This window comes from Alternaria viburni (genome assembly GCF_023758015.1).
Source record: "Alternaria viburni strain BMP 2772 chromosome Unknown scaffold_14, whole genome shotgun sequence".
NCBI classification, from domain to species: domain Eukaryota; kingdom Fungi; phylum Ascomycota; class Dothideomycetes; order Pleosporales; family Pleosporaceae; genus Alternaria; species Alternaria viburni.
The window spans coordinates 552,382-572,105 of record NW_026055783.1 but is presented as its reverse complement, the minus strand read 5'-3'; the positions used below and the strand labels follow the sequence as shown (position 1 = coordinate 572,105).

Below are 19,724 nucleotides of genomic sequence, written 5' to 3'. Positions count from 1 at the left end.
TTCAACTGTTGGGCGAGACTATACCAATCTGCACGTTTGTAGCAAGTCATAGGCGTCTCAAAAGTCAAATCGATTCGAGTGATGTTCAGACTTTATCATCTAATAATGCCCTGTCTACTGTCTAATCATCATCCGGCTCATCAGCCAGTAACCACTTCGCCCGGCATTTCACAGCCGCACTTCTGACATCTCTCTTCCCATCATCCAGAGCAGCAATGAGTCTCCTAACGACCTCTCTCCGGTAACCTAGTATTCTCTCTTCCTTGAACTTCTCTGCAACCAGGTGCAGACATTTCAAAGCTGCTACCCTCACTGCTGGCGGTGGTGGCGTAGCCTTGTTTTCCTTCGTAACGGTAGCGTTGTTCAGAAGACGAGAAATGAGTGCACCAGCATGCTCCTCGAGCACTTCCGGCTTCTCTGTGAGAGTTGAAGTGAGAGTACCGATTGCAGCCTCCTTGACAACGTCCACGCCCTTGAGGTCCAAAGATTGGAGAAGCAGGGTAACGAGCTGTCCAACTTCCTCGACTACTATCTCAAATGGCATCCATCTCAGTGCTCCGCTCAGTGCGATGAGATAATTGGGCTTCGTCTGGGCATCCGCTTCTCGGAACGATTTGGTGATATTCGGTACCAGTAACGCAAAGCTCTTATGCTTATGTAGACCGAGAATCTGGCAGTGGTTTTCCTTAGTGAGAAGGTCGTCGGGTTGCAATAGAGTTGTGAAACCTTGCGCGACGGTACTGCCATACTTCGGATGTGATAGCAAGGACAAAAGCGTCGGATACAATGTGTTCAGCGCAGGGCTGCTCCGCAATACAATGCCCTTGAGGCACGCGAAGATGATGCGTATCCGTGGCGGATCAAGCTTCTCCGGGTTGAGAAGATCAAAGTGCGCGACGAGAGGGTCCATGCATGTCTTAAGTGCAGCGCTAGTATAGTACTTGTTGATGATGAGAGACATCTGCCGAAGGGATGCTGATCGGACTGGTAGGGATAATGAGGGTTGCTGAGCGTAGTTTGCTAGAGAAGAGATCAAAAGTTGTAATTCGCAAGGCAGCGTCGCGTCCCTGCGGAGGGATGCGAGGAGGTGTGTAGAGACTATCATCGTCTTGTTCGCTTGCACACCAGCGTCGAGACTGAAGGGCGGAAGTTCGGTTTGTGGCTTGCCGCGGAATAAGGTGTACAGCTCCGCAGCAACGTTATTCTGCTGGTCGGTAGGAAGGTACCTAATGATCAAGTTGCATATGCGGCCGACAAGGTCGAGTGTGGTCTCGTCGTCAAAAGCCGCTGGATGTGTTTCATCAGAGCTTGATGCGCGTTCGATGAGTGGTAATGCGATGTCCTTGTAGTAAGTGGAGCTGTCTGAGCCCTGCGACAGCTTGTTCTCGCCCTTCTTGAGGGCATACAACATCGCGGAAAGAAGCGCGACGATGTATGTAGAAGAAGCGCCCTGTTGGACTGCTGCGCTGAACTTGTTCTTGAGCCGCAGTATGACGGTGTCGAAGACCTGCTCTTCGCTGGCGAGCTTGGCGAATGCTTCGAGGACCGTTGAGTACTGTTTTGAACCGTCCGCGTCGGTGTCCGGGAGTTGCGCAAGGAAAGCCGGGAATGCTTTTTCGACTACGACCTGTGGCTTCTGGTGTGCAATCTCAACGATACCGTTGATGGCTGCTTCCTTGACCTCGTCCTTTCCGTGTGATTCTTCGTGGATGACGATGGAATGCAGAAGCTGAATGATTCTGCCGATATCGTCATCGCTAAGTAGACCTCGCGCTTTTGATAGCTGGATGAGTCCATCAAGACAGACTAATCTGAACGACACTTCTTTGGCTGGGGCCGTCTCGAGACCATTCAACATGACTTCGAGCGCTTGGTCTCGGAACTGAGCGAGCGCATTGTTGCTGATTTCTTCTCCACCAGGGCCCATCTTTCTCCAGTCACCATAGACGTCGATGTTGGCTTTTACTAGCTGTACGAGAACTTCCAGTAAGCCTCGGCGCTTTGCCATGGTGTCAGCTGTCTGGAATAGTAAGAATAGGTTCGGCAGCACTCCGGCCAGCACGAGGCTAGTGACTTCGGGAGACACGTTGGCGATGCTCTGGAGAAACCTCGCGGAAGCTTGGGATTGTTTTGTGGGCGCGTCTTCGAGGTGTTCGTTGCACTCCTTGATGATTGGTTTGAGATAAGCATTGAGTGATCCTGGGGTGCCCTGTGATAGTGTCCGTGCGATTGCTGCTAGACCTGCAAGCGCTTCCTTCGCCAGATCTTCCTCTTGTACATTCAAGACTTCAAACTTCAGTGCGTCCCATAGCGTAACCGCGTATAAAGATACTGTTCTTGGTCCATACTCAGTCACTGAGGCTGTTATCGTTGATAGGACGTCTCGCTTGGTGTTCATCGATGTGGAATCGAGCTTGTCCAGAAGCGCAGGGAACGCATATGGCGCAAAGTCGGCCGTGGATGAAATGCAATCTCGCAAGCGATCCTTCAGGTCCTGCGCCGTGATGCCATAAGGATCATCAGGTGGCGGCCTGAAGGTAATTGGGAAGTAGTTGAAGACTGCGTCAAACAGGTCCTGTGCATCTCCGCCGATGTTCCATTCTGTCATCGGAACCCTGAGTATCGAGAAGACGACCATCAAGTTCCGAGGATCTTTCTCTCCGTCAAAGTATGATATGAAGCGTCCCAAGAAGTCTGGTGTCGCATCGTGGTGAGCTCGGAGGGCGTCGCGGTATTTCGCCATGAGCGTATCGATCAGGCGCAGCACGGGGTAACGTTCGCTCTGCTGCTTGTATTGCCGTAGCGGATGTGTGTTACTGAGGAGTGCCTCAACGATGCTGACTACCCGCTGGTCGTCCCACTTCCCTAGCTCTTCCAGCGCCAGGAGTGCCTTTGCGCATGACCCGAGGCCTTCGTTGTCTTCCGTTCGGGAAAGCGTGAAGTCGCAGAGCAGGTTCCCTAAGCTTCCCGTTAGCCCGGTTTTATCTCATGGCACGATGCTCTCGCCCTGGAAATGTAATCCATAGCTAATGCTCCCGCCCAGTACCAACGATCGTTATGGTCTGCGATATGCGATGGATGTGTACGGGGAACAATGCAGTATGGGCTGAGCGGTCGCGGGTCCACGTACGTTGTTGGAGGGAAAGAACCTTCTGTGGGACGGCTGCGAGTACCTCCGCAAGGTACGACATCGCTACGATGAATTAGCCCAGCTCCTCTTAGATTCCAGAGCGATGCGTACTCTTGGACCGTGTGGCTCCATCTTCGCTGTTCAAGTATTCCCCAAGGTCAGTGACCAGGCTGATAAGCTTCAATTCGCCATTCTTCAGTCCTGTCCACAATCAGCCCTCATCCCGCCAGATGCCCCGCCGGAACTCGTACATACGCGTCGCGCTCCGTTGAGCAGTCGCCGTGGCTTCTTTCTTGTTCCTATCAAAGTCCAGCAGATACTGCTGAGCATCTGACATATTGATCGTCACGGGTGCGGTATGTTGCAATGTGTTGCCGTATTCCTCAAAGCACGCGATTCAGAAAGTTGCGCAGTCGCGGCAATGACGTTACGGAGTTGCGGTGTTGCTGATTGGCCGGTATCGGAATGGTGGGGCGGGTCGCGCAAAAAAAGTTAATGGTAAGTGTCGGCAGTGAGGAAAGTGGTTTTAATTGACCCGATGGGAGAGGCTTGACTGGTCCCTGTGGCCCCGTGCTGTGAAATAAATCGTCTTCTCTGGACCGACTCATATCTTGGATCTACTATTCCAATCGTCGACTATTCCGCTGCTCATCATCCCCAGAACAGCAAAGTTACCCCGCCATGGCCGACGATAAACCCAACTGCAAAGTCATCCTTGCGAACAACATCGCCAAGGGTCTCTTGGACGAAGTGCGCGATGGTCTAAGTAAGATTCCGCGCAAGCCGCTACTCGTTGGCTTCCTCTCCAGCGCAGATCCTGCCGCCAGGGTATACGCAGAATGGACAGGCAAAACTTGTGTTGAAAAGTGAGCGCGTCCACTAGTCAATACTGACTTCTGCCATGGCCGAGCCTTTGGCTGGAAGTCGGGTGAAAGCCGCCTACTAACCTCATTGTAGTGGCTTCGCATTTGACCTGCGCGAAGTCGACCGCGAGCTCCTTGAGGACCGCCTCATCGAAGCGAACAACGACGCTGCCGTGGACGGCATCATTGTCTACTACCCCATCTTCGGTAACCGCCAGGACCAATATCTCCAGCAGATTGTCTCCATCGACAAGGACGTGGAAGGACTGTCGCATCGTTACATTTTCAACATGTACCAGAACATTCGCTTCCTTGACCCTGCCAACACCAAGAAGAGCATCTTGCCTTGCACACCCCTGGCCGTGATCAAGATCCTGGAGTACCTGAGAATCTACAACACCATCCTGCCATACGGTAACAGACTGCACGGTCGCACCATTACCGTCATCAACAGAAGCGAAGTGGTAGGCAGACCGCTTGCAGCACTACTTGCCAACGACGGTGCCCATGTCTACAGCGTAGATATCAGCGATGTGCAGGAATTCACACGAGGCGTTGGTCTACGGAAGCGAAGACACGAGGTAGTGGAGAAGCCTGGCTGGACCCTCAACGACTGCCTCCCACTTAGCGATGTAGTCATCAGCGGTGTACCTGGAGACAAGTATAAGGTGCCACTCGAGTTGATGAGGGACGGAGCCGCATGCATCAACTTTTCCAGTGAGAGGAACTTCACGCCCGAGGTCAAGGAGAAAGCCTCCATCTACGTTCCTGCCATCGGCAAAGTCACTATTGCAGTGCTCTTGAGGAATCTGTTGGTACGTAATCATGCGTCTAGCTACGGGACTACACTGACAGTATTGCAGCGCCTCGCTCAAAACAAGATTGATGCAGCTGCTCAGGGCGTGGATGAAAAGTCCTCGGTTGAGCCAGTGATTCAGTCGACCGCATAGACCTGTGCTTCTCATTCTGCATCGTGTCCTCATTTTGATACCCTATAGAAGGCACAGGTGCCATAACAAATCTCGCTCGTCATCCAGCTTTTCGAAATCTGAGCCTGTGTCTGATCGACGTCACGCATCATGAAATCGACTTGACTGTCACCCAGAGCACACAATCTCGTAGAAGTAAAACCATCATATTAAAGTCGGGCACGAGATTGCACAAGAATTTGTGACTGAATAGTACCAACCATTTGATCGTGATAGGTAGGACTAACCCATTAAGTCCGTATGACCCAGCCAGGAGAAACCCAAAATAGAAAAGTAAAGGTATAAACAAGGTGCGAAATTCGTTACACGATTGAACGCCACGCTAAATGTGAAATCAAGACGCCTCCGGCGGCATGGGCACAGGCACGCTCTCCACCTTGATCTCTGGTTGCGGCGGCTCGTATACATCATTCTCTGCCTCCGGCGCCGCTCGCCTAGGTAAGGGTCTCTCCCTTTCTTCGTAGTACATATAATCGTCAGGGCGACTATTGTATCTCTGTGGTGCAGGTCTCTCGTATTGGACTGGGACATACCCATATGAGTCATGTTCATATCGGTGAGGCTGATGTGGCATATACGGGGCCCGATACCTGGTGTCACCACGTACACGAATGACCTCGTAGTCATGCATGGGATGCCCGTACTCGTCAACATAGACTGGTTGTGGACCGCGTGGTTCATCGTAACGATATCGTGGCGGTGAGTACCCGTGTGCATGTGGATGCAGACGGTCTTGCACAGAGACGTACCCGCGGGGATGACGGCGGGCAGGTGGATAGAATCCTTCATCTTGTACAGACTGATCAAGGCTGTGCTCCCGAGAATACGCAGGCTCGTAGTCAGGCTCAGCATTGGGCTGCGGTGTTTCTTGTTGATCGATGCGACGCTTTTGTTCTTCATATCTCCGGCTTTGCGATCGGCTCATGCTGGAACCACGTCCATAGGGATCTTCCCGCGCAACACTCATGTATCGCTGATATCGAGACGGTCCCCGGTTATCGTTAGGCCGATCTCTTCGGCGTTGAGGTCCAGCCCTTCGTGGCGGACCGCTTGGTCCAGACATTGGCATCCGATACCCGTTAGGTTGATAGTCGTCATATCGGGAGTTGTTGGAAACAGTGGAAGGAGCTCGAGGATGTGGGGGCGCAAGTGGGCGAACAGGTGCTGTTGCATCTGCTGGTGCAGGAGCTTCTGGAGGCGGAGGCGTGTAACGAGGCCCATCCCCATTTTCCTGCGCTGGTGCAGCAGCATCTACTTCGGACTGTGGTTGTGGTTGTGGGGGTTCGTTCTCTGCTAGGAACCGATCTGCTGCAGATTGCCCTTGAGGTGGACTGGCATCCCTTGACTGACGCTCGTTCATGAACCGGTATTCGGGCCGATGATCATCTTCTTCATAGTATCGAGCCTGGCGGGGATAGGCACTGTACTCCCGACTGCCGTGGCTTCCTTCCCGCGGATGTGCGTAGACCACGTCCTCGGGTGGTCCATAGAATCGCTCTTGCTCGCGGAACGCTGTTCGGCGGCCGGTGTAATCCTCATATGTAGGACCTGCATGGATGATCCTTGGGCTGGGGGCGTACTCCACATACTCCCGGGGGCGGTGATAGCCGTCATCAAGGTGATCCCTCGGCAGCTGGCAGACAAAGATGTTAGTTTCACTAATGTTTCTGTGGAGTTTTGTAGATCACGTACATAGTATCGCGGCTCAGCATAATGGTGCTGCCTACGCTCTGCGGGGGAGCTCTCTCGATATGAACGTTTCCTGCTCATGGAGCCCGACGCCTCATTCGATTCGCCAGCAAGGCTTGGTCGAACAGGCTCATAACCAGCCTCCAGCGGTTTAGGTGGTAGCGCCGAACTTGCTTCTGCTGCTTTCATAACAGAGTTGGGGCGTGCTATTCCCTCACCAGCAACATCGGCTGGGCCAGTCGTTTTGTCTGAATCCTTCGGTCCTGACGAGGCTGGGGAAGCTAGTCCATGGCTATCAATCACGCCGATCTTAGGCAGTGGCATAGGGAACAAGCTGGGAAAGACGGTCGCTATCATTAGCAGCTTCTCGTCATCCATGCCTGGGGCGTGTATGAGACCAGAAATGAACCGTTCGCTTGGAAGCTCGATCATGTGTTCCTTCCAGTCCAGAGGGGCAATAGGCATTCCGTGGCCAGGCATTGGTTGCTGAAAAGGCAGATGCTGGCTCCTGAAGTGCGATAACAGGCCGAGGACAGTATAGGTTGTTCTTTCCTCCGACTTGGAGTAAAAGGAACCTCCCAAGTTATGAGAAGCGCCCGTCTGACAAGCTTTGCATGAGAGACCTGGTGCATTCTTCAAAGCCTTTGGCATCTCATGATTAGACAGAGCATCAATGAAGTGGTTCAGGTTCGGTTCATGATTGAACTCTACATGAAACTTGGAGATGACGCGATGCAGCAACACATAGATCCGGAGGCTATTCGGCATGTCTTTGATCCCCGAGGTGCGTTTCCAGATGTCCTGGGTCATGTCGATGACGGTACTTACTTGCTTGTCAAACGAGCTAGTACTTTGGCCAGTATCTTCTGTACCGCTAGGAGCGATCTCAGGAATTCCTTGGCTAGGTGGTGGCATGTTGGGTGGTGGTGGAGCTATGGCATTGTTGATCATCGCTGGAGAAGTCAGGTAAGGGTTCTGGGCCGCATGAGCACCATAACCTGGAGGACCCATTGCTTGATGTGCATACATATCCACGGGTGTCGCATATGGCTGGGGGTACTCGAAGCCAGAAGGAACCTGTGGTGGAGCGAATGGTCCATTGTACTGGCCTCCATAGTTGTAAGGACCAGGGCTCGCCTGTGGATGGTGAGTTGGCATGTGAGGTGTTGATGTCCCTGCGCGTGAGTATCCGCCAAAATAGCCACCAAACCCGTTCGTACTAGAAGAGGGATGATGACCATGTTGAGATTGCTTCACAGAGAGAGGATCTGGGTGGAAGGGAGTGTCCTCCGGCCACTCGGCTTCTCTCCATGCAACAACCACGTTTCCTGAACTGAAGGCAGCAGTATGTTTGGCTCCGTAGTGCTGCGTGACGCCCTCGAAACCATAGTACTTGTTGTTGTATTCGCATCCGCCGCCATGGCACAGGAAGATGTCCTTCCGGAATGGTTCTGTCAAAGGCTTGATCTTGTTGTCGTACACCCATTTCATGTTATCCAGGACGAGCCTGGGCCTAGTAGTTATATTGTCAGTAGAAGGCTGCGTATGTTGCCCGGGATGATCAGAGTCCTGTTCGGGTTCCTCGGCATAGTATGTGCGGCGCACGTGAGCAAGGAGGTCGGCCGCGAACTTTGGGCTGTTGTCGTAAGTGACGGCGCTGCCATGGTCCCAGCTCTGATTAATGAAGTCATCGGCGATGGCTTCGAGTCTGTCGCGGATGGGCCGTTGCGACTCTTCCCACTCTCGGTCCATGACTTCCCTGGCCTCCTTGGAATTGGCGTCCGTGTGGCGGCGGTCGGCAGCTTTTGTGGGAAACGAAGCAGCCCGAGCCACGTGGTCGGCTTCTGCTTGTTGGGCAGCAGGGAGCTGAGCGATCAAGCGGGGTTGGAGCACACTCCATGCATAGTCGTTCATTGGCTGTGAAATCTGGATAGCCGCTTTGAACGAGTCCATGTGGCGCAAGACGTTGGGAGCGATAGGAGGGTCCATTTGCTGACACCGGCGTTCTATGTCGGTTTTCCGGGTCGCTTTGGCCTCGTTCGCATCGTGTAGGTTTCTCTGGCCAGAAGGGGTGAAAGCCTGTGGTGGAACAGTAGGCGGTCGCGCTTGCGCATACTGCGACGATGGTGCTACACCTGTTAGGGAGGGGACTGGAGAGGTGTTGTTGACATATCGAAAGGCATCGCCATGTGTGGCAGCAAATGAGACAGCAGAGGTATACTTACTCGCTGGAACCGGAGCATGAATTATGGGAGAGGGAGTTCGACGAGGGGGTGATTTAGACGGGTCCTTGTGTGACGTGGCGGCATGCGAGGGAGCTGCAGATGGAGCGCGCTTCGCACGCTCGTGCTCCTCCTGCCACAGGTTCTTGACCTCCCAGCGTTCCCAGTTCTCGGCGACTTTCATGCGTTCTTTTCCGCGAGCATCTAGTCCTTTGGACCACTCCTCAGCTGCTGCAGGGCCACGGCTGATGGCCTCGTTCATCTCCTGCGTGATCTCGTCGACATGCTTCTTGTAGTAGAACTTGGCAATGTCGACGTCGGCGGGCGTATTCGCAGATTGCAGGGTGTATGCCGGAATGTAGTGCTGGTCGCTGGTGAGGAGGGCGAACGGGAGGGCGGGCCGCAGGGCGGAGGCAGCCGAGAAGAGAAGGCTCGCGTCCTATACATGTCAGTCGCGACCCAGGAAGCGGAAGGTGCAACTCACCGTCTGGCATTGTTTGAGCAGGCACGGCCCGCAGGCTCTGATGGCGAAGGGCCAAATGACGCGGACGCCTTCTTTGCCGGGGCCCTTTTGCCATATGCGCTCGCCTGGAGTCAGAGAATCAAGCTTGTTGCAGAACTGACATCTCCTGGACCAAGCCAGCTGCCACATGCGCAGCTCGCTGAAGCCTGGGAGCGGCTTCGGGGGCTTGGTACACATTGCGTTGCGGGCAGAGGCCCACAACGACTCGGACTTTAGGAGATGCAGACGGCCAGGATGCGACTTTGAAGTCGACAGACTGCGCACGTCTGTGAGATAGGATAGGAAAGATCGATTGACCTGGATCAATCGACCGAGATCTGCAAGCGAACAAAAAGAGAAAACATGCTGCCACAACTCGGGTGGTAGCTTCACGAGCGGCTTCGCGCTGCTGAGCTTGCGCTTCTTTTCACGCTCATGGGGCGCATCCTCTGCCTTGCGCTTTGCGACAGGCGCGTCGCTTTGCGCAGCCGTCGCCTGGGGAGGATTCGCGTCAGAGCCGTAGAAGTCGACCGACGACGCTGGGCTTGATTCGCGGTCCTCCATGGCGGCGCAGCCGTGCTGGGGCAGCGTTCACAACAGACTCATTGTCGGCATGCGCAGGCTAGAGACATAGAGACAGCGACATGCGATGGATGACGATGCGATGGAGCAGCGCGCGATGAGATGGAGCGCGGAAAAGGCGGTGCGCTGCGTGTGTTGGCGATGCTAGTGTTTGTCGTGGCAGAGTGGAGGTGAAGAGGGCTAGAGGGCTAGAAGGATGGAGCCTGGGGTCTAGGCGGCGGTTTGAAGGATGCAGAAAGCTGCTTTGGCATGCAGCGAGGGCAGGCAGTGCGAGGAGCTATGTCCAATTATTCACGGTGAAGCGGACGAGGGTCTCCTTGAAGGTCGTTGGGCGCGCCGTCGGCACCGCTTGCCTGCCACCAGCGCCAGCGCCAGCCGCTCGAGGGCGCGGGCCAAGCATGACATAGCTGCCAGCTCTGCACACCGAACTTGTGGCCCGCCTGTGCTGACCAGCCCGACCCGACTAGGTTAATTCACGCCCAATTACACAGACACACATACGGGATACGCGTACGCTGCCTGTCCCACCACGCATCGTGCTAGCTGTCAATTCCGAGTGCTGCTTTTCCTCCACCTCCTCTTCTCCACCACTCCCCCAAGCTTCGTCTCCCACGACAGCTTCCCCTCCACGCCGCCCACCATGGCCACGCTCAACACCTCCAGCAACGGCCCCAACATCACCCGCAGCTACCAGAATGTCGTCAATGCCCCGGCGCCCTCTGGTCCCCAGGCCAGCTCGCCCACATACGGCCAATGGGCCGTCTTCACAGTCGCTGCCCCGCTTGTCAGCGCATTCCAGCAGGACGGCGGAAAAGAGAGCGTGCTGAAAGTGCAGAGCACCGGAGGTACGTGGAACAGCGCGGCACACTTCCAATGGCCATCATTTCGCACTCGGGAGCTTGGGCTATGGCAAGGTGGCTGCCCAAGCTCGGGTGTCGGCACATCACGAAGCGCAGCACAGCAGGCAAGAGTGACACCACCGAGAATATGTGCTAACATCCTGCAGAGGGCGAGCTGCTCGACCTGATAGACGAGTTCTCAGACGGCCGCATCCAGTTTGCATTCGTCAAAGTCAAGGACCCCAACACATCGCTGCCCAAGAACGTCCTGATAGCATGGGTAAGCTCTCCGCCGCAGCTGCCAGGGATACAATGCTAATTCACACGCAGTGCGGCGCCGGTGTTCCAGAGCGGACCAAGGGCTACTTTGGCAGCCATCTCACGGTTGTCTCCAAGCTGCTACATGTGCGTACTCCCACGGCCCCTCTACGCACAAGCTAATTTCCATAGGGATACCATGTCCAAGTCACCGCCCGTTCCGAGGACGACCTCAGCCCAGAGAAGATTGTCCAGAAAGTTGCAGACGCATCAGGCGCCAAGTACGGCGGCGGTGCCGATGTCCCTGCCCCGCGCGGCCCTCCTCCCGTTGCCGCGAAGAAGCCCGTCTTTACACCTACCTCGATAGGCGGTGGAGGCGCTGGCTTCAACCCTCTCGGCCGCTCGCGTGCACCTGCGCCAAAGGGCGATGAAGATGCGGATGGCTGGGGTGCTGATGCCCCGCAGGTCTCCAGATCCCAGCTGGAGAAGGTCGGAACTGCTTACACTCCCACCAAGGTCAACATGGCCGAGCTCACCGCGAGAAAAGACGAATCCACCGGTTCCCAGCCCTCGGGCTCGCAGAACGACCGTCCTGAAGTCGTCAGGGGCGCATACCAGCCAGTTGGCAAAGTCGACATTGCAGCCATCCGAGCCCAAGCGCGCGATGCCAAAGACGACCGGCCCACTGTTGTCAAAGGCGCGTACGAGCCCGTTGGAAAGGTCGATATCGCGGCTATCCGCGCAAAAGCCCAAGCCGGTCCCCCATCCTCTGGCATGTCCCCAGCCCCAACGGGAGCGTCGAACAACGAAGAAGAGGAAGAGAAGCCCAAGTCTCTCGCAGAGAGATCAGCAGCTTTCAGCGCGCAGCCCGAGCGCCTTACCAGCTTGCCGAAGCCCAAGGTTGCCAACAAGTTCGCTGGTGCGAGCACATTCACCGGCACCAAAGCTCCTACTCCAGGAGGTTTTGGTGCAAAGCCCGCTCCTCCGGCACCAATCGTCGGCGCCGCGAGCAAGACGTTTGCTGACCAAGGAGGAAAGACTCCTGCTCAGATCTGGGCGGAGAAGAAGGCGGCCCGTGGAGAAGCCGTTCCTTCTTCTACTGCCGATGCTGGAAGCCGCCCAACTCCCCTCCAAAGCCAACAGAGTGGAGGTGGTGGCTGGCAAAGTGGCTACTCCGGCAAATCATGGGCTCCAGTGCAGACTACCCGAACAGGTCAGTCTGCGACTAGCAACCTCAGCGAACAACGCACGGGTGGGGCACCTCAACAAGAAGAGCCAGCCTCTCCTGCAGCTGGTGGCGTAAGCTCGCTCAAGGACCGCTTCACAGGTGCCGCCCCTATGGGAGCGCCAACTTCACGCCCTGTACCAGAGCCGCAAGCTTCCAGCCCACCGCCTCTCGATACCTCGAGCAAGCCCAATGCTGGCCCGAGGGGCGTTCCGATGCCAGGCCTGCCTACCCGACCCAAAGAGCCGGAATCAGACGAAGAGGATGTGCCTGCCACTCAACACCAGCGTATGCCATCTCCACCACCTCAACCACCTCGCAGCCCGTCTCCTGAGCCTTCCGGCTCTCCTGTTCGTATTGCCATGCCCGTTGCTCGTGGGCGCGAACCAGAGGAGATGTCTCCTGCCGAGGAACACGCACCGCCTATGCCCGCGCGATCACTTGATCAAGCAGCCAGGCAAAATCGTGACATGTCTCCAGAGCCACAAGTCGAGGCCAAGGACCCTGCTCGTGGAGCTGGCGCTGCCGTTGCTGCTGCCACTTTTGGTGCTGCCGCAGTAGGCGGTGCTGCCGTCGGCGCAGCGGTCGCTTCTCATGACGATGACGATGCCGGTGGCTCCGGCAAGCGCGCAGTCATCCAATATGACTACGAAAAGGCGGAGGACAACGAAGTCGAGCTTCGTGAAGGCGAGTATGTCACAGACATCGACATGGTAGACGACGACTGGTGGATGGGCACAAACTCTCAGGGCGAGCGTGGTCTCTTCCCGGCCAACTATGTTGAGCTGGTCGAGGGCGACGATGCCGCCGCTGCACCAGCACTGCCCGCACACCCCTCGGCGCCGCAAGAGCCCGAACCTGCTGCGGCACCATCACAGTCTGCTGGCCCTACAGCCACCGCTCTGTACGATTACGAAGCAGCTGAGGACAACGAACTGAGCTTCCCCGAAGGAGCCACAGTAACTGAACTTGTAAGACTACCTGCACCACTGCTAAAACCGATGCTAATACTCTTGCAGCAATTCCCCGACGAAGACTGGTGGCTCGGTAGCTACAATGGCCAATCGGGTCTCTTCCCCGCCAACTATGTTGAGTTGAACGAGTAGGCTTGCTTGTTGCCATGCATTTAACCTGAGCGATTTGGAGTCAGCTCGCGTCGGCAATTTTGTTGTTGCATTGTCACGCACCCGACTGGCTCAGTAGTCGCAGGACGAAATCCTGGTACAACAGTTGCGGCACACGGCCCTACCACTCCAGTCGCATTTCCAAACGATTTACATTGATAGGAACTACACCGATAAAGATTCACTGGGTCAACCAGCATCTTCTTGTACATATCAAAATTTCAAAAGCGATTACCATGGCTCCAGTATTGGTCATACGCTAAACGAGATCATCAAGAGTGAGCACTCGTTGATTCTGCGACCCAGCATCCAGTGTCGTGCTGCGCGGGTACATGGTACCAGTCAATGCATATGCTTAAGCCTACGAGTATCTTATTCTACCATGTTCCAACGGCCGTTTTGATGTTCACTACACGTGGACCAAATTGGCTATTTCTAAAATCCACTTTCCATTTGGGTCTCCACTATTGATGCCATGGTTTGCCTATAACTGTCACAGGATTACGATGGGAGTGCTCAAGCTACGTCCCACGGACTGAGGTGAGTGCGCACCCACGATATATGTCCGCAGCAGCCTTATGATCATCTGAACCATGGAAACCAAAGTACGCACATCTGGGCGAGGAAATTCCCACTCAAGTATAAAACTATGTAGTACGCTGCACCACTGCTGATTTACTTCACAACCTTTCTCTCCAAGATACCTGATGTTCACGACGAACACAAATTACCACAACCACTTACAGCATAACAGAGAGTGTATCTTACACTTCCATCTGGCGATCACAATGGTCTCTTTGGCCTGGTCCATGGCAGCCGGAATAGTTCTCCTCGCTGCTCTTATCGGCCTGGTCCACTACGACGAGAAGCTCAACGAAGCGATCTGTCGAGCGAAAATTCAAGAGGAAGTACTCAAGGCCACTCAAGCCGAGCTGTCTGAAGTCAAAGACGAGCTCCACGCCTCCCAAACCAAGCCTACTAGTACTGACCTCTGCCTCGCCGATACCAAATCCATTCTCGCCAACACCGAAATTGCGCTCAAACAGAGCGAAAAGGAAGTCGTCGCCCACCTCGAATTCCGTGATGGACTCGGTAGGGAGCTGTCCCAAGCGCGCCGCGAACGCGACCGTGCAGAAGGCATGACGATGTACCTCACCCAGGCGCTCGAGGAGTCTAAATGCAAGAATGCCTCCAAGGAAGATGAGTGCTATGAACTACAGAGCCAGATTCAGTTCAAAGCCAAAGAGCTCCAGTCCATGACACTTTCTCTGCACAACACCATGAAGGAATTGGAGCGTGCAAACAAGTTTAGCCAGGAGGCGCAAGATAAGATTGACGAACAACACGCGACGATCATGTTCAACGAAGAAAGCGCCAAACGTGTTACCATACATCTCCAGGCCATGACACATTCTCTGCGCAACACCAAGAAGGAGTGGGAGCGTGCAAACAAGTTTAGCCAGGAGGCGCAAGATAAGATTGACGAACAACACGCAACGATCATGTCAAACGAAGAAAGCGCCAAACGTGTATCTACACAGATCGAGAAGCTGACCAGGGACTGCAATGCCTTGAAATCCCAAATTCGAAGCTTGCATCTAGGATGGATATCGAGGTGTGACGAATCCTGGCGCGTGAAGAAAGCTCTCGAAGAAGAGAACAGACAGTTACGCATCGCGAACGAATCTTGGGCCAAGAACAACGCCGGCACTATTCGTGCCATGCAATCTCGCGTCGACGAATTAGAGGGCGAGCTTGCAGAATGCAGGGCGGAGAATGGGTGCCTTGCCGTAGATCTCGAGATTATGGTTGAGCGCGTCGCATATTACATGGAGGAGATCGAGGCCTTAGACCGAGAGGCTGAAGAACGCGAGTGGAACTTCATCCCGGGCGAGATGACTGAGGTGGCTAGTGAAATGAGCGAGAGCATCACAGATGAAGAGGAGGAGTACGAGGAATACGAGGAGTACGAACCAGAAGGATACCGCCTGTCGACTCTCGACGGAGACAGCGAGGACGACGCCACAGTATACGAACCCGACGAAGATAGCGAGGAAGAAATGCCAGAGTGGTTCATCCACGCGCCCACGGACCCTAGTGGCATGCCTTACAAGCAGATGTGGGAGATGACCAACGCTGCGACCGAGGTACTCAAAGAGTGGGATGAGGACAACTGGTCTGTGGCCAACGGTCAGGAGGAGAACGAGGTCATCGAGTACCTAGAGATCTTGGAAGAACAGCACACTGATGACGACACTCTATCTCAGAGCGACGATGAGAGTCTGGACTCATGGGACGCGGACGACGAACACTGGAGTGGGAGTGCTATCAAGAATAACACTCCATGGAACTCGTATATGAAGGATACTCTGGATGAAGATGAGGAGGATTGGAGTATGGTGCACACATGGGATTGCGAGCCCAGTACGGTGGACTGTGAGTGGTGATGATGTCCGAGCTCTTCATGCGGCAAGGCAGCATGTGCTGTTCTCAACCTTCGGTTAGGGATCCGCTTTCAGTATTGATGGAACGGGATTTGGGTGTTGTTTGTTCAATGTGCTGGTTCTACAACGCAGGTACGACGCGGCTAGAATGAGGTTTGGTATTAAACGTTGGCATCGGCCCTGTTCGGTCACTATTCTCAAATAGATATGTCTGCCTCTACTTTTGTTTTGGCGTACATAGCCTGTGTACACGTCGCCATCATTCCAATACTCGTGCAAACATGTTCTATATAATCCGGCTACCACCACTACGTGATATCACCACAGCAATCCGCAAGTATGCACTTCATGTACACTCACTCTCTTTACAGTATCACTGGCGCTCAGCACAAGCGCACACCCTTTTATCACGGCCAGAAGCCTACCTCCGGAATCTGCATGGATGACCATATTGCTGCCTCCCAGCGCGACTACACCAGTCGTACCGCCGGCTGCTCCTTCCTCGAAACCGGTGGGTCAGCCGCTCCTTCCTCCTGCGCCAACAAGCCATATATCTCCAACCTTACCTTCATTTGTGCTTGCCTCCACATTCACAACATCAAGTAACATTGCGACACCGGGAGTCCCAGTGGCGACCACGCATACTGTCCCGGCTGCACCTTCCAGCTCAGCAGTGCCTGTTGTGCCCACACCATCCTCATCCCCCACCTCTCCAGCAAACCCTTCGCCTTCAATGCTCCACGCTCAGATCTGCTCAACGGACGATAAGTGCGAAGACGTCGCATTGCTTCCCCATGAGTGTCGGCTACTCACCACAACTCTGTAAGTCACGACTACCAGCGAACAGCGACTACCAGCTACTCTGAGAAACTCCTAACGTATATAGTGGTGCAACCGTACGTAAGGTAACTGTTCAGTGGCCAGCAGTATGCCTCTTTACCATGTAAGTTTTGTTTGCCTAGTAGACAAGACATATATTGATAGGCTCAGAATGTCGCAGTGCACTACGTATAAGTTTCTGGAGAATCCTGCATTATCCCTTGCGAGGGAAGTGGCGGGCGGTAGTGTTCCGGGCGGAAGCGTTGTAGTAGACGACATCCAGAAGGGTATGACGGGGAAGGTGCTGTATATGATCTGTAAGCTCTGAGTTCAAGTAGCGAGCTAGTGAAGGGGCTTTGAGTTTGCTGGGTATTGAAAACTAACTGCAACCGTTCTCTGTCACATTTGACTTGACAGGCGTATATTTGCTCATTTGAGCCCTCTCGCCTTCACCTTGCCGTGAGCGCGCTAGCGTACTTTCCTATTGTGGCCTTCTAAATGCCGCGCCTTCCTGCTTCTAACCTTACTCACTCTACATACATACTGAATCAACAGCGCCATAATAGCCGCGACAATATTCCTCTTGCCAACCAGATCAAACATGGCTTCCACCGACACGAACCTCACCACGCAGACGAAACCTCTAAAATACAAGACCCGGCTACCCATCAGGTAAGCTTATGATTGACACACGCATACTGTAGAGATCCACTAACGACTCGCAGTACGGCTACGAAGGACGGGTTCGTTGTCCTCGAGATTGGCCCACAGAAACAGCGCTACCACTTGCACAAAGCCCTCCTCACACACCATTCGGAATACTTCAACAATGCCCTAAACGGCCCATGGAGGGAGACCGAGGACAAAGTCGTCACTTTGGAAGATGTCGATACTATTGCTGTAGACATCTTTGTCCACTGGCTGTATACACAACAGATTCCAGACAACGACGCCACGCTGAAAATGTCAGAGAGTTCCCCAGACCCCAAAGATGACGACGATCCGATGACCGCTTATACGAAGGCACTAGTGTTCGGTGACAGATTTCTAGTGCCTGTCTTTCGCAAAGCTATTCACAATTGCATAGTGGAAACATTGCTTTATGACGAAGACGGTGGCCCTCGCGAGCCGACTTGTTTCACCGCAACGAAATACGCTTACGACAACTTACCATCGGATCATAGCATACTGAAACTATTCTTGGATTTCCACTGTCGACACTGGGATGTGACAGGAAATGGCGCAGATGATGTGGAGGCTGCAATAACTGAATTGATCGGAAGGGACCTGCCACCTACTCTACTGATTCGCATGATCGCGCGATATTCTTCAAGGGCCGCGGAAGCAACCGAGATTGGGTGGGATGCGGATTTGAAGGGCTGCGATTATCACGAGCATTCCGATGATCAAGAGCGTAAGATTTGCAAAAGGAGGTTACAAAGGGCTGGTCAGGCTACGTGAAAAGTTCCGGTGTTTCTGTCTTAGTCCCAGCTCGGCTAGTACGCGACAACCAGGGAGGGTTCATGCATCATGTCAAAGAAGACAAGATAAACAATACGGAAAGAAACAATGGCCTCGGTCAGGCTCCATATGTGCGATGAACGAGATGCCGAGACTTAAAGGATGCCTTTAGATTTTAAATCTACAGTGTTGCAGCTCATGCTTCCTAAAGAAACATCTTATCGGAGGCTCTCAGTTTCTTTAGCATAATCTTGTTGTAATTCATAGCTCTAAAACATATCCTTATACATATCCACCCAAAACTTCTGCCCCGCCTCGCTGGGCCCACCAGTTCGCATCTCTTGACAGTCTTTGTGCTCGCAGACGATACGAAGAGATCCAATTCCACCATTTCCGCATTTCTGGACCTTAAGGAGGTACCGATCGACAGCCTCATCAGGCGTTTGATCGAGCGGGCATTTAGGCGTACGCTTCGCGACCTCCCACACTTGTTCAAGCGAGTACCTCAATTTCCAGAACCGTTTATCAGAGTCGCGGTATTCTTGAATGTCTTTCACGCCGAAACGGTTCAATTGGTGTCGCTGCATATGGAAGAGACCGATGATGTCGGATCCACAGATCCAGATAGGTTTTCCTCCAGCAGTTTTGAAGCGCTCGGGCGACGGGACTGAGACGACCAGCTTCTTTAACAACGAAGGCGCATTCTTCCCCGTGGCGTAGGGGGGAACATCGTCCGATGGAGGAATCGTGGCGCTATATCCAGCTTGATTGTTCCACTGAATTAAGCCCCTTCGCACGATGTGGTCGTCGTCAACGCCCTTGCAGGCTTTCTCGGCGGTCAACATCCATCTTAAGTAACTGACGCAATTGTCGTCGCTTTTATCGCTATCTAGCTGCTGCAATGTGCGCCCGGCATACCTCCCAGTTTTCAATACGTAGCGCCAATAAGGATCGGCTTTGATCAACTGGCCTATCTCGGAGTCTTCATCATCGATGTATTCCTGTGATGGGTCGTATGTCGCTGAATAGCGGGTAGACTGTCCTGGCTGCCTGTAAGTTGTCTTTACTGTCCTCTGGGGCGGCATGGCTGACTGTTACTGCTCGACGACAAACGGGAATGAGTGATATGATGCGAGGATGATCGTACTTATGTGAAGGAAAGCCAAAGAAGGAACAAAGGGTGGAATTTCGAATTTTTGCCGATCGATTATCTTCGTAAACATCTGTCAAAGAACATGGCGGTCATACTGAAACGCATGGCTCATTTAGATAGCAGTAGACCTGAGACATGTCTTTGACGCAGGTAAATTGGTTGTGGGATGGTAAGTGCTATTCAGGCAAGGAAAAAGCTTATGGAACGCGCTGCTATCTAAGTTAGTCTGCATATTAAAGTTGATGAGATATCAGGTTGAAGAGGCAGGCGTGCATCAAGGCAATATTTCATCATACCCAATATTTAGAAAGCAACATCATTCCAAACCCGTAGGCAGATCGTTTCGTCCTCTAGGCTTCACAATCCCATCGCAAAAGGAAGGAAACAAGGTTCTCCCTATAGCCAAGATCGACGAAAGAGAACC

At 53.8% G+C, this 19,724-nt stretch overlaps 7 protein-coding genes across 7 annotated transcripts; 4 read left to right on the top strand and 3 right to left on the bottom strand.

Annotated features, from left to right (window-relative positions):
• Positions 1 to 121: 121 nt before the first annotated feature.
• On the bottom strand, positions 122 to 3,467 carry J4E79_006891 (uncharacterized protein; the record flags this gene model as incomplete). Its single annotated transcript, XM_049355759.1, has 4 exons — positions 122 to 2,958; positions 3,131 to 3,193; positions 3,242 to 3,331; positions 3,386 to 3,467. 4 exons carry the CDS (start codon positions 3,465 to 3,467, stop codon positions 122 to 124), a joined length of 3,072 nt encoding a protein of 1,023 aa, XP_049209788.1.
• Positions 3,468 to 3,811: 344 nt separating this feature from the next.
• J4E79_006890 (uncharacterized protein) lies at positions 3,812 to 4,943 on the top strand (the record flags this gene model as incomplete). Its single annotated transcript, XM_049355758.1, has 3 exons — positions 3,812 to 3,996; positions 4,088 to 4,808; positions 4,857 to 4,943. 3 exons carry the CDS (start codon positions 3,812 to 3,814, stop codon positions 4,941 to 4,943), a joined length of 993 nt encoding a protein of 330 aa, XP_049209787.1.
• Positions 4,944 to 5,316: 373 nt separating this feature from the next.
• J4E79_006889 (uncharacterized protein) lies at positions 5,317 to 9,959 on the bottom strand (the record flags this gene model as incomplete). The annotated part of the gene is made up of 4 exons (XM_049355757.1): positions 5,317 to 5,434; positions 5,732 to 6,530; positions 6,710 to 9,332; positions 9,378 to 9,959. 4 exons carry the CDS (start codon positions 9,957 to 9,959, stop codon positions 5,317 to 5,319), a joined length of 4,122 nt encoding a protein of 1,373 aa, XP_049209786.1.
• Positions 9,960 to 10,617: 658 nt separating this feature from the next.
• On the top strand, positions 10,618 to 13,405 carry J4E79_006888 (uncharacterized protein; the record flags this gene model as incomplete). The annotated part of the gene is made up of 5 exons (XM_049355756.1): positions 10,618 to 10,822; positions 10,984 to 11,096; positions 11,147 to 11,221; positions 11,267 to 13,270; positions 13,319 to 13,405. 5 exons carry the CDS (start codon positions 10,618 to 10,620, stop codon positions 13,403 to 13,405), a joined length of 2,484 nt encoding a protein of 827 aa, XP_049209785.1.
• Positions 13,406 to 14,211: 806 nt separating this feature from the next.
• On the top strand, positions 14,212 to 15,870 carry J4E79_006887 (uncharacterized protein; the record flags this gene model as incomplete). The annotated part of the gene is made up of 1 exon (XM_049355755.1): positions 14,212 to 15,870. One exon carries the CDS (start codon positions 14,212 to 14,214, stop codon positions 15,868 to 15,870), a length of 1,659 nt encoding a protein of 552 aa, XP_049209784.1.
• A 1,417-nt stretch (positions 15,871 to 17,287) lies between these two features.
• Positions 17,288 to 18,147, top strand: J4E79_006886 (uncharacterized protein; the record flags this gene model as incomplete). The annotated part of the gene is made up of 2 exons (XM_049355754.1): positions 17,288 to 17,358; positions 17,412 to 18,147. The coding sequence occupies 2 exons, from the start codon at positions 17,288 to 17,290 to the stop codon at positions 18,145 to 18,147; spliced, it is 807 nt and encodes a 268-aa protein (XP_049209783.1).
• A 269-nt stretch (positions 18,148 to 18,416) lies between these two features.
• J4E79_006885 (uncharacterized protein) lies at positions 18,417 to 19,232 on the bottom strand (the record flags this gene model as incomplete). Its single annotated transcript, XM_049355753.1, has 2 exons — positions 18,417 to 19,005; positions 19,066 to 19,232. The coding sequence occupies 2 exons, from the start codon at positions 19,230 to 19,232 to the stop codon at positions 18,417 to 18,419; spliced, it is 756 nt and encodes a 251-aa protein (XP_049209782.1).
• Between the last annotated feature and the right edge of the window lie 492 nt (positions 19,233 to 19,724).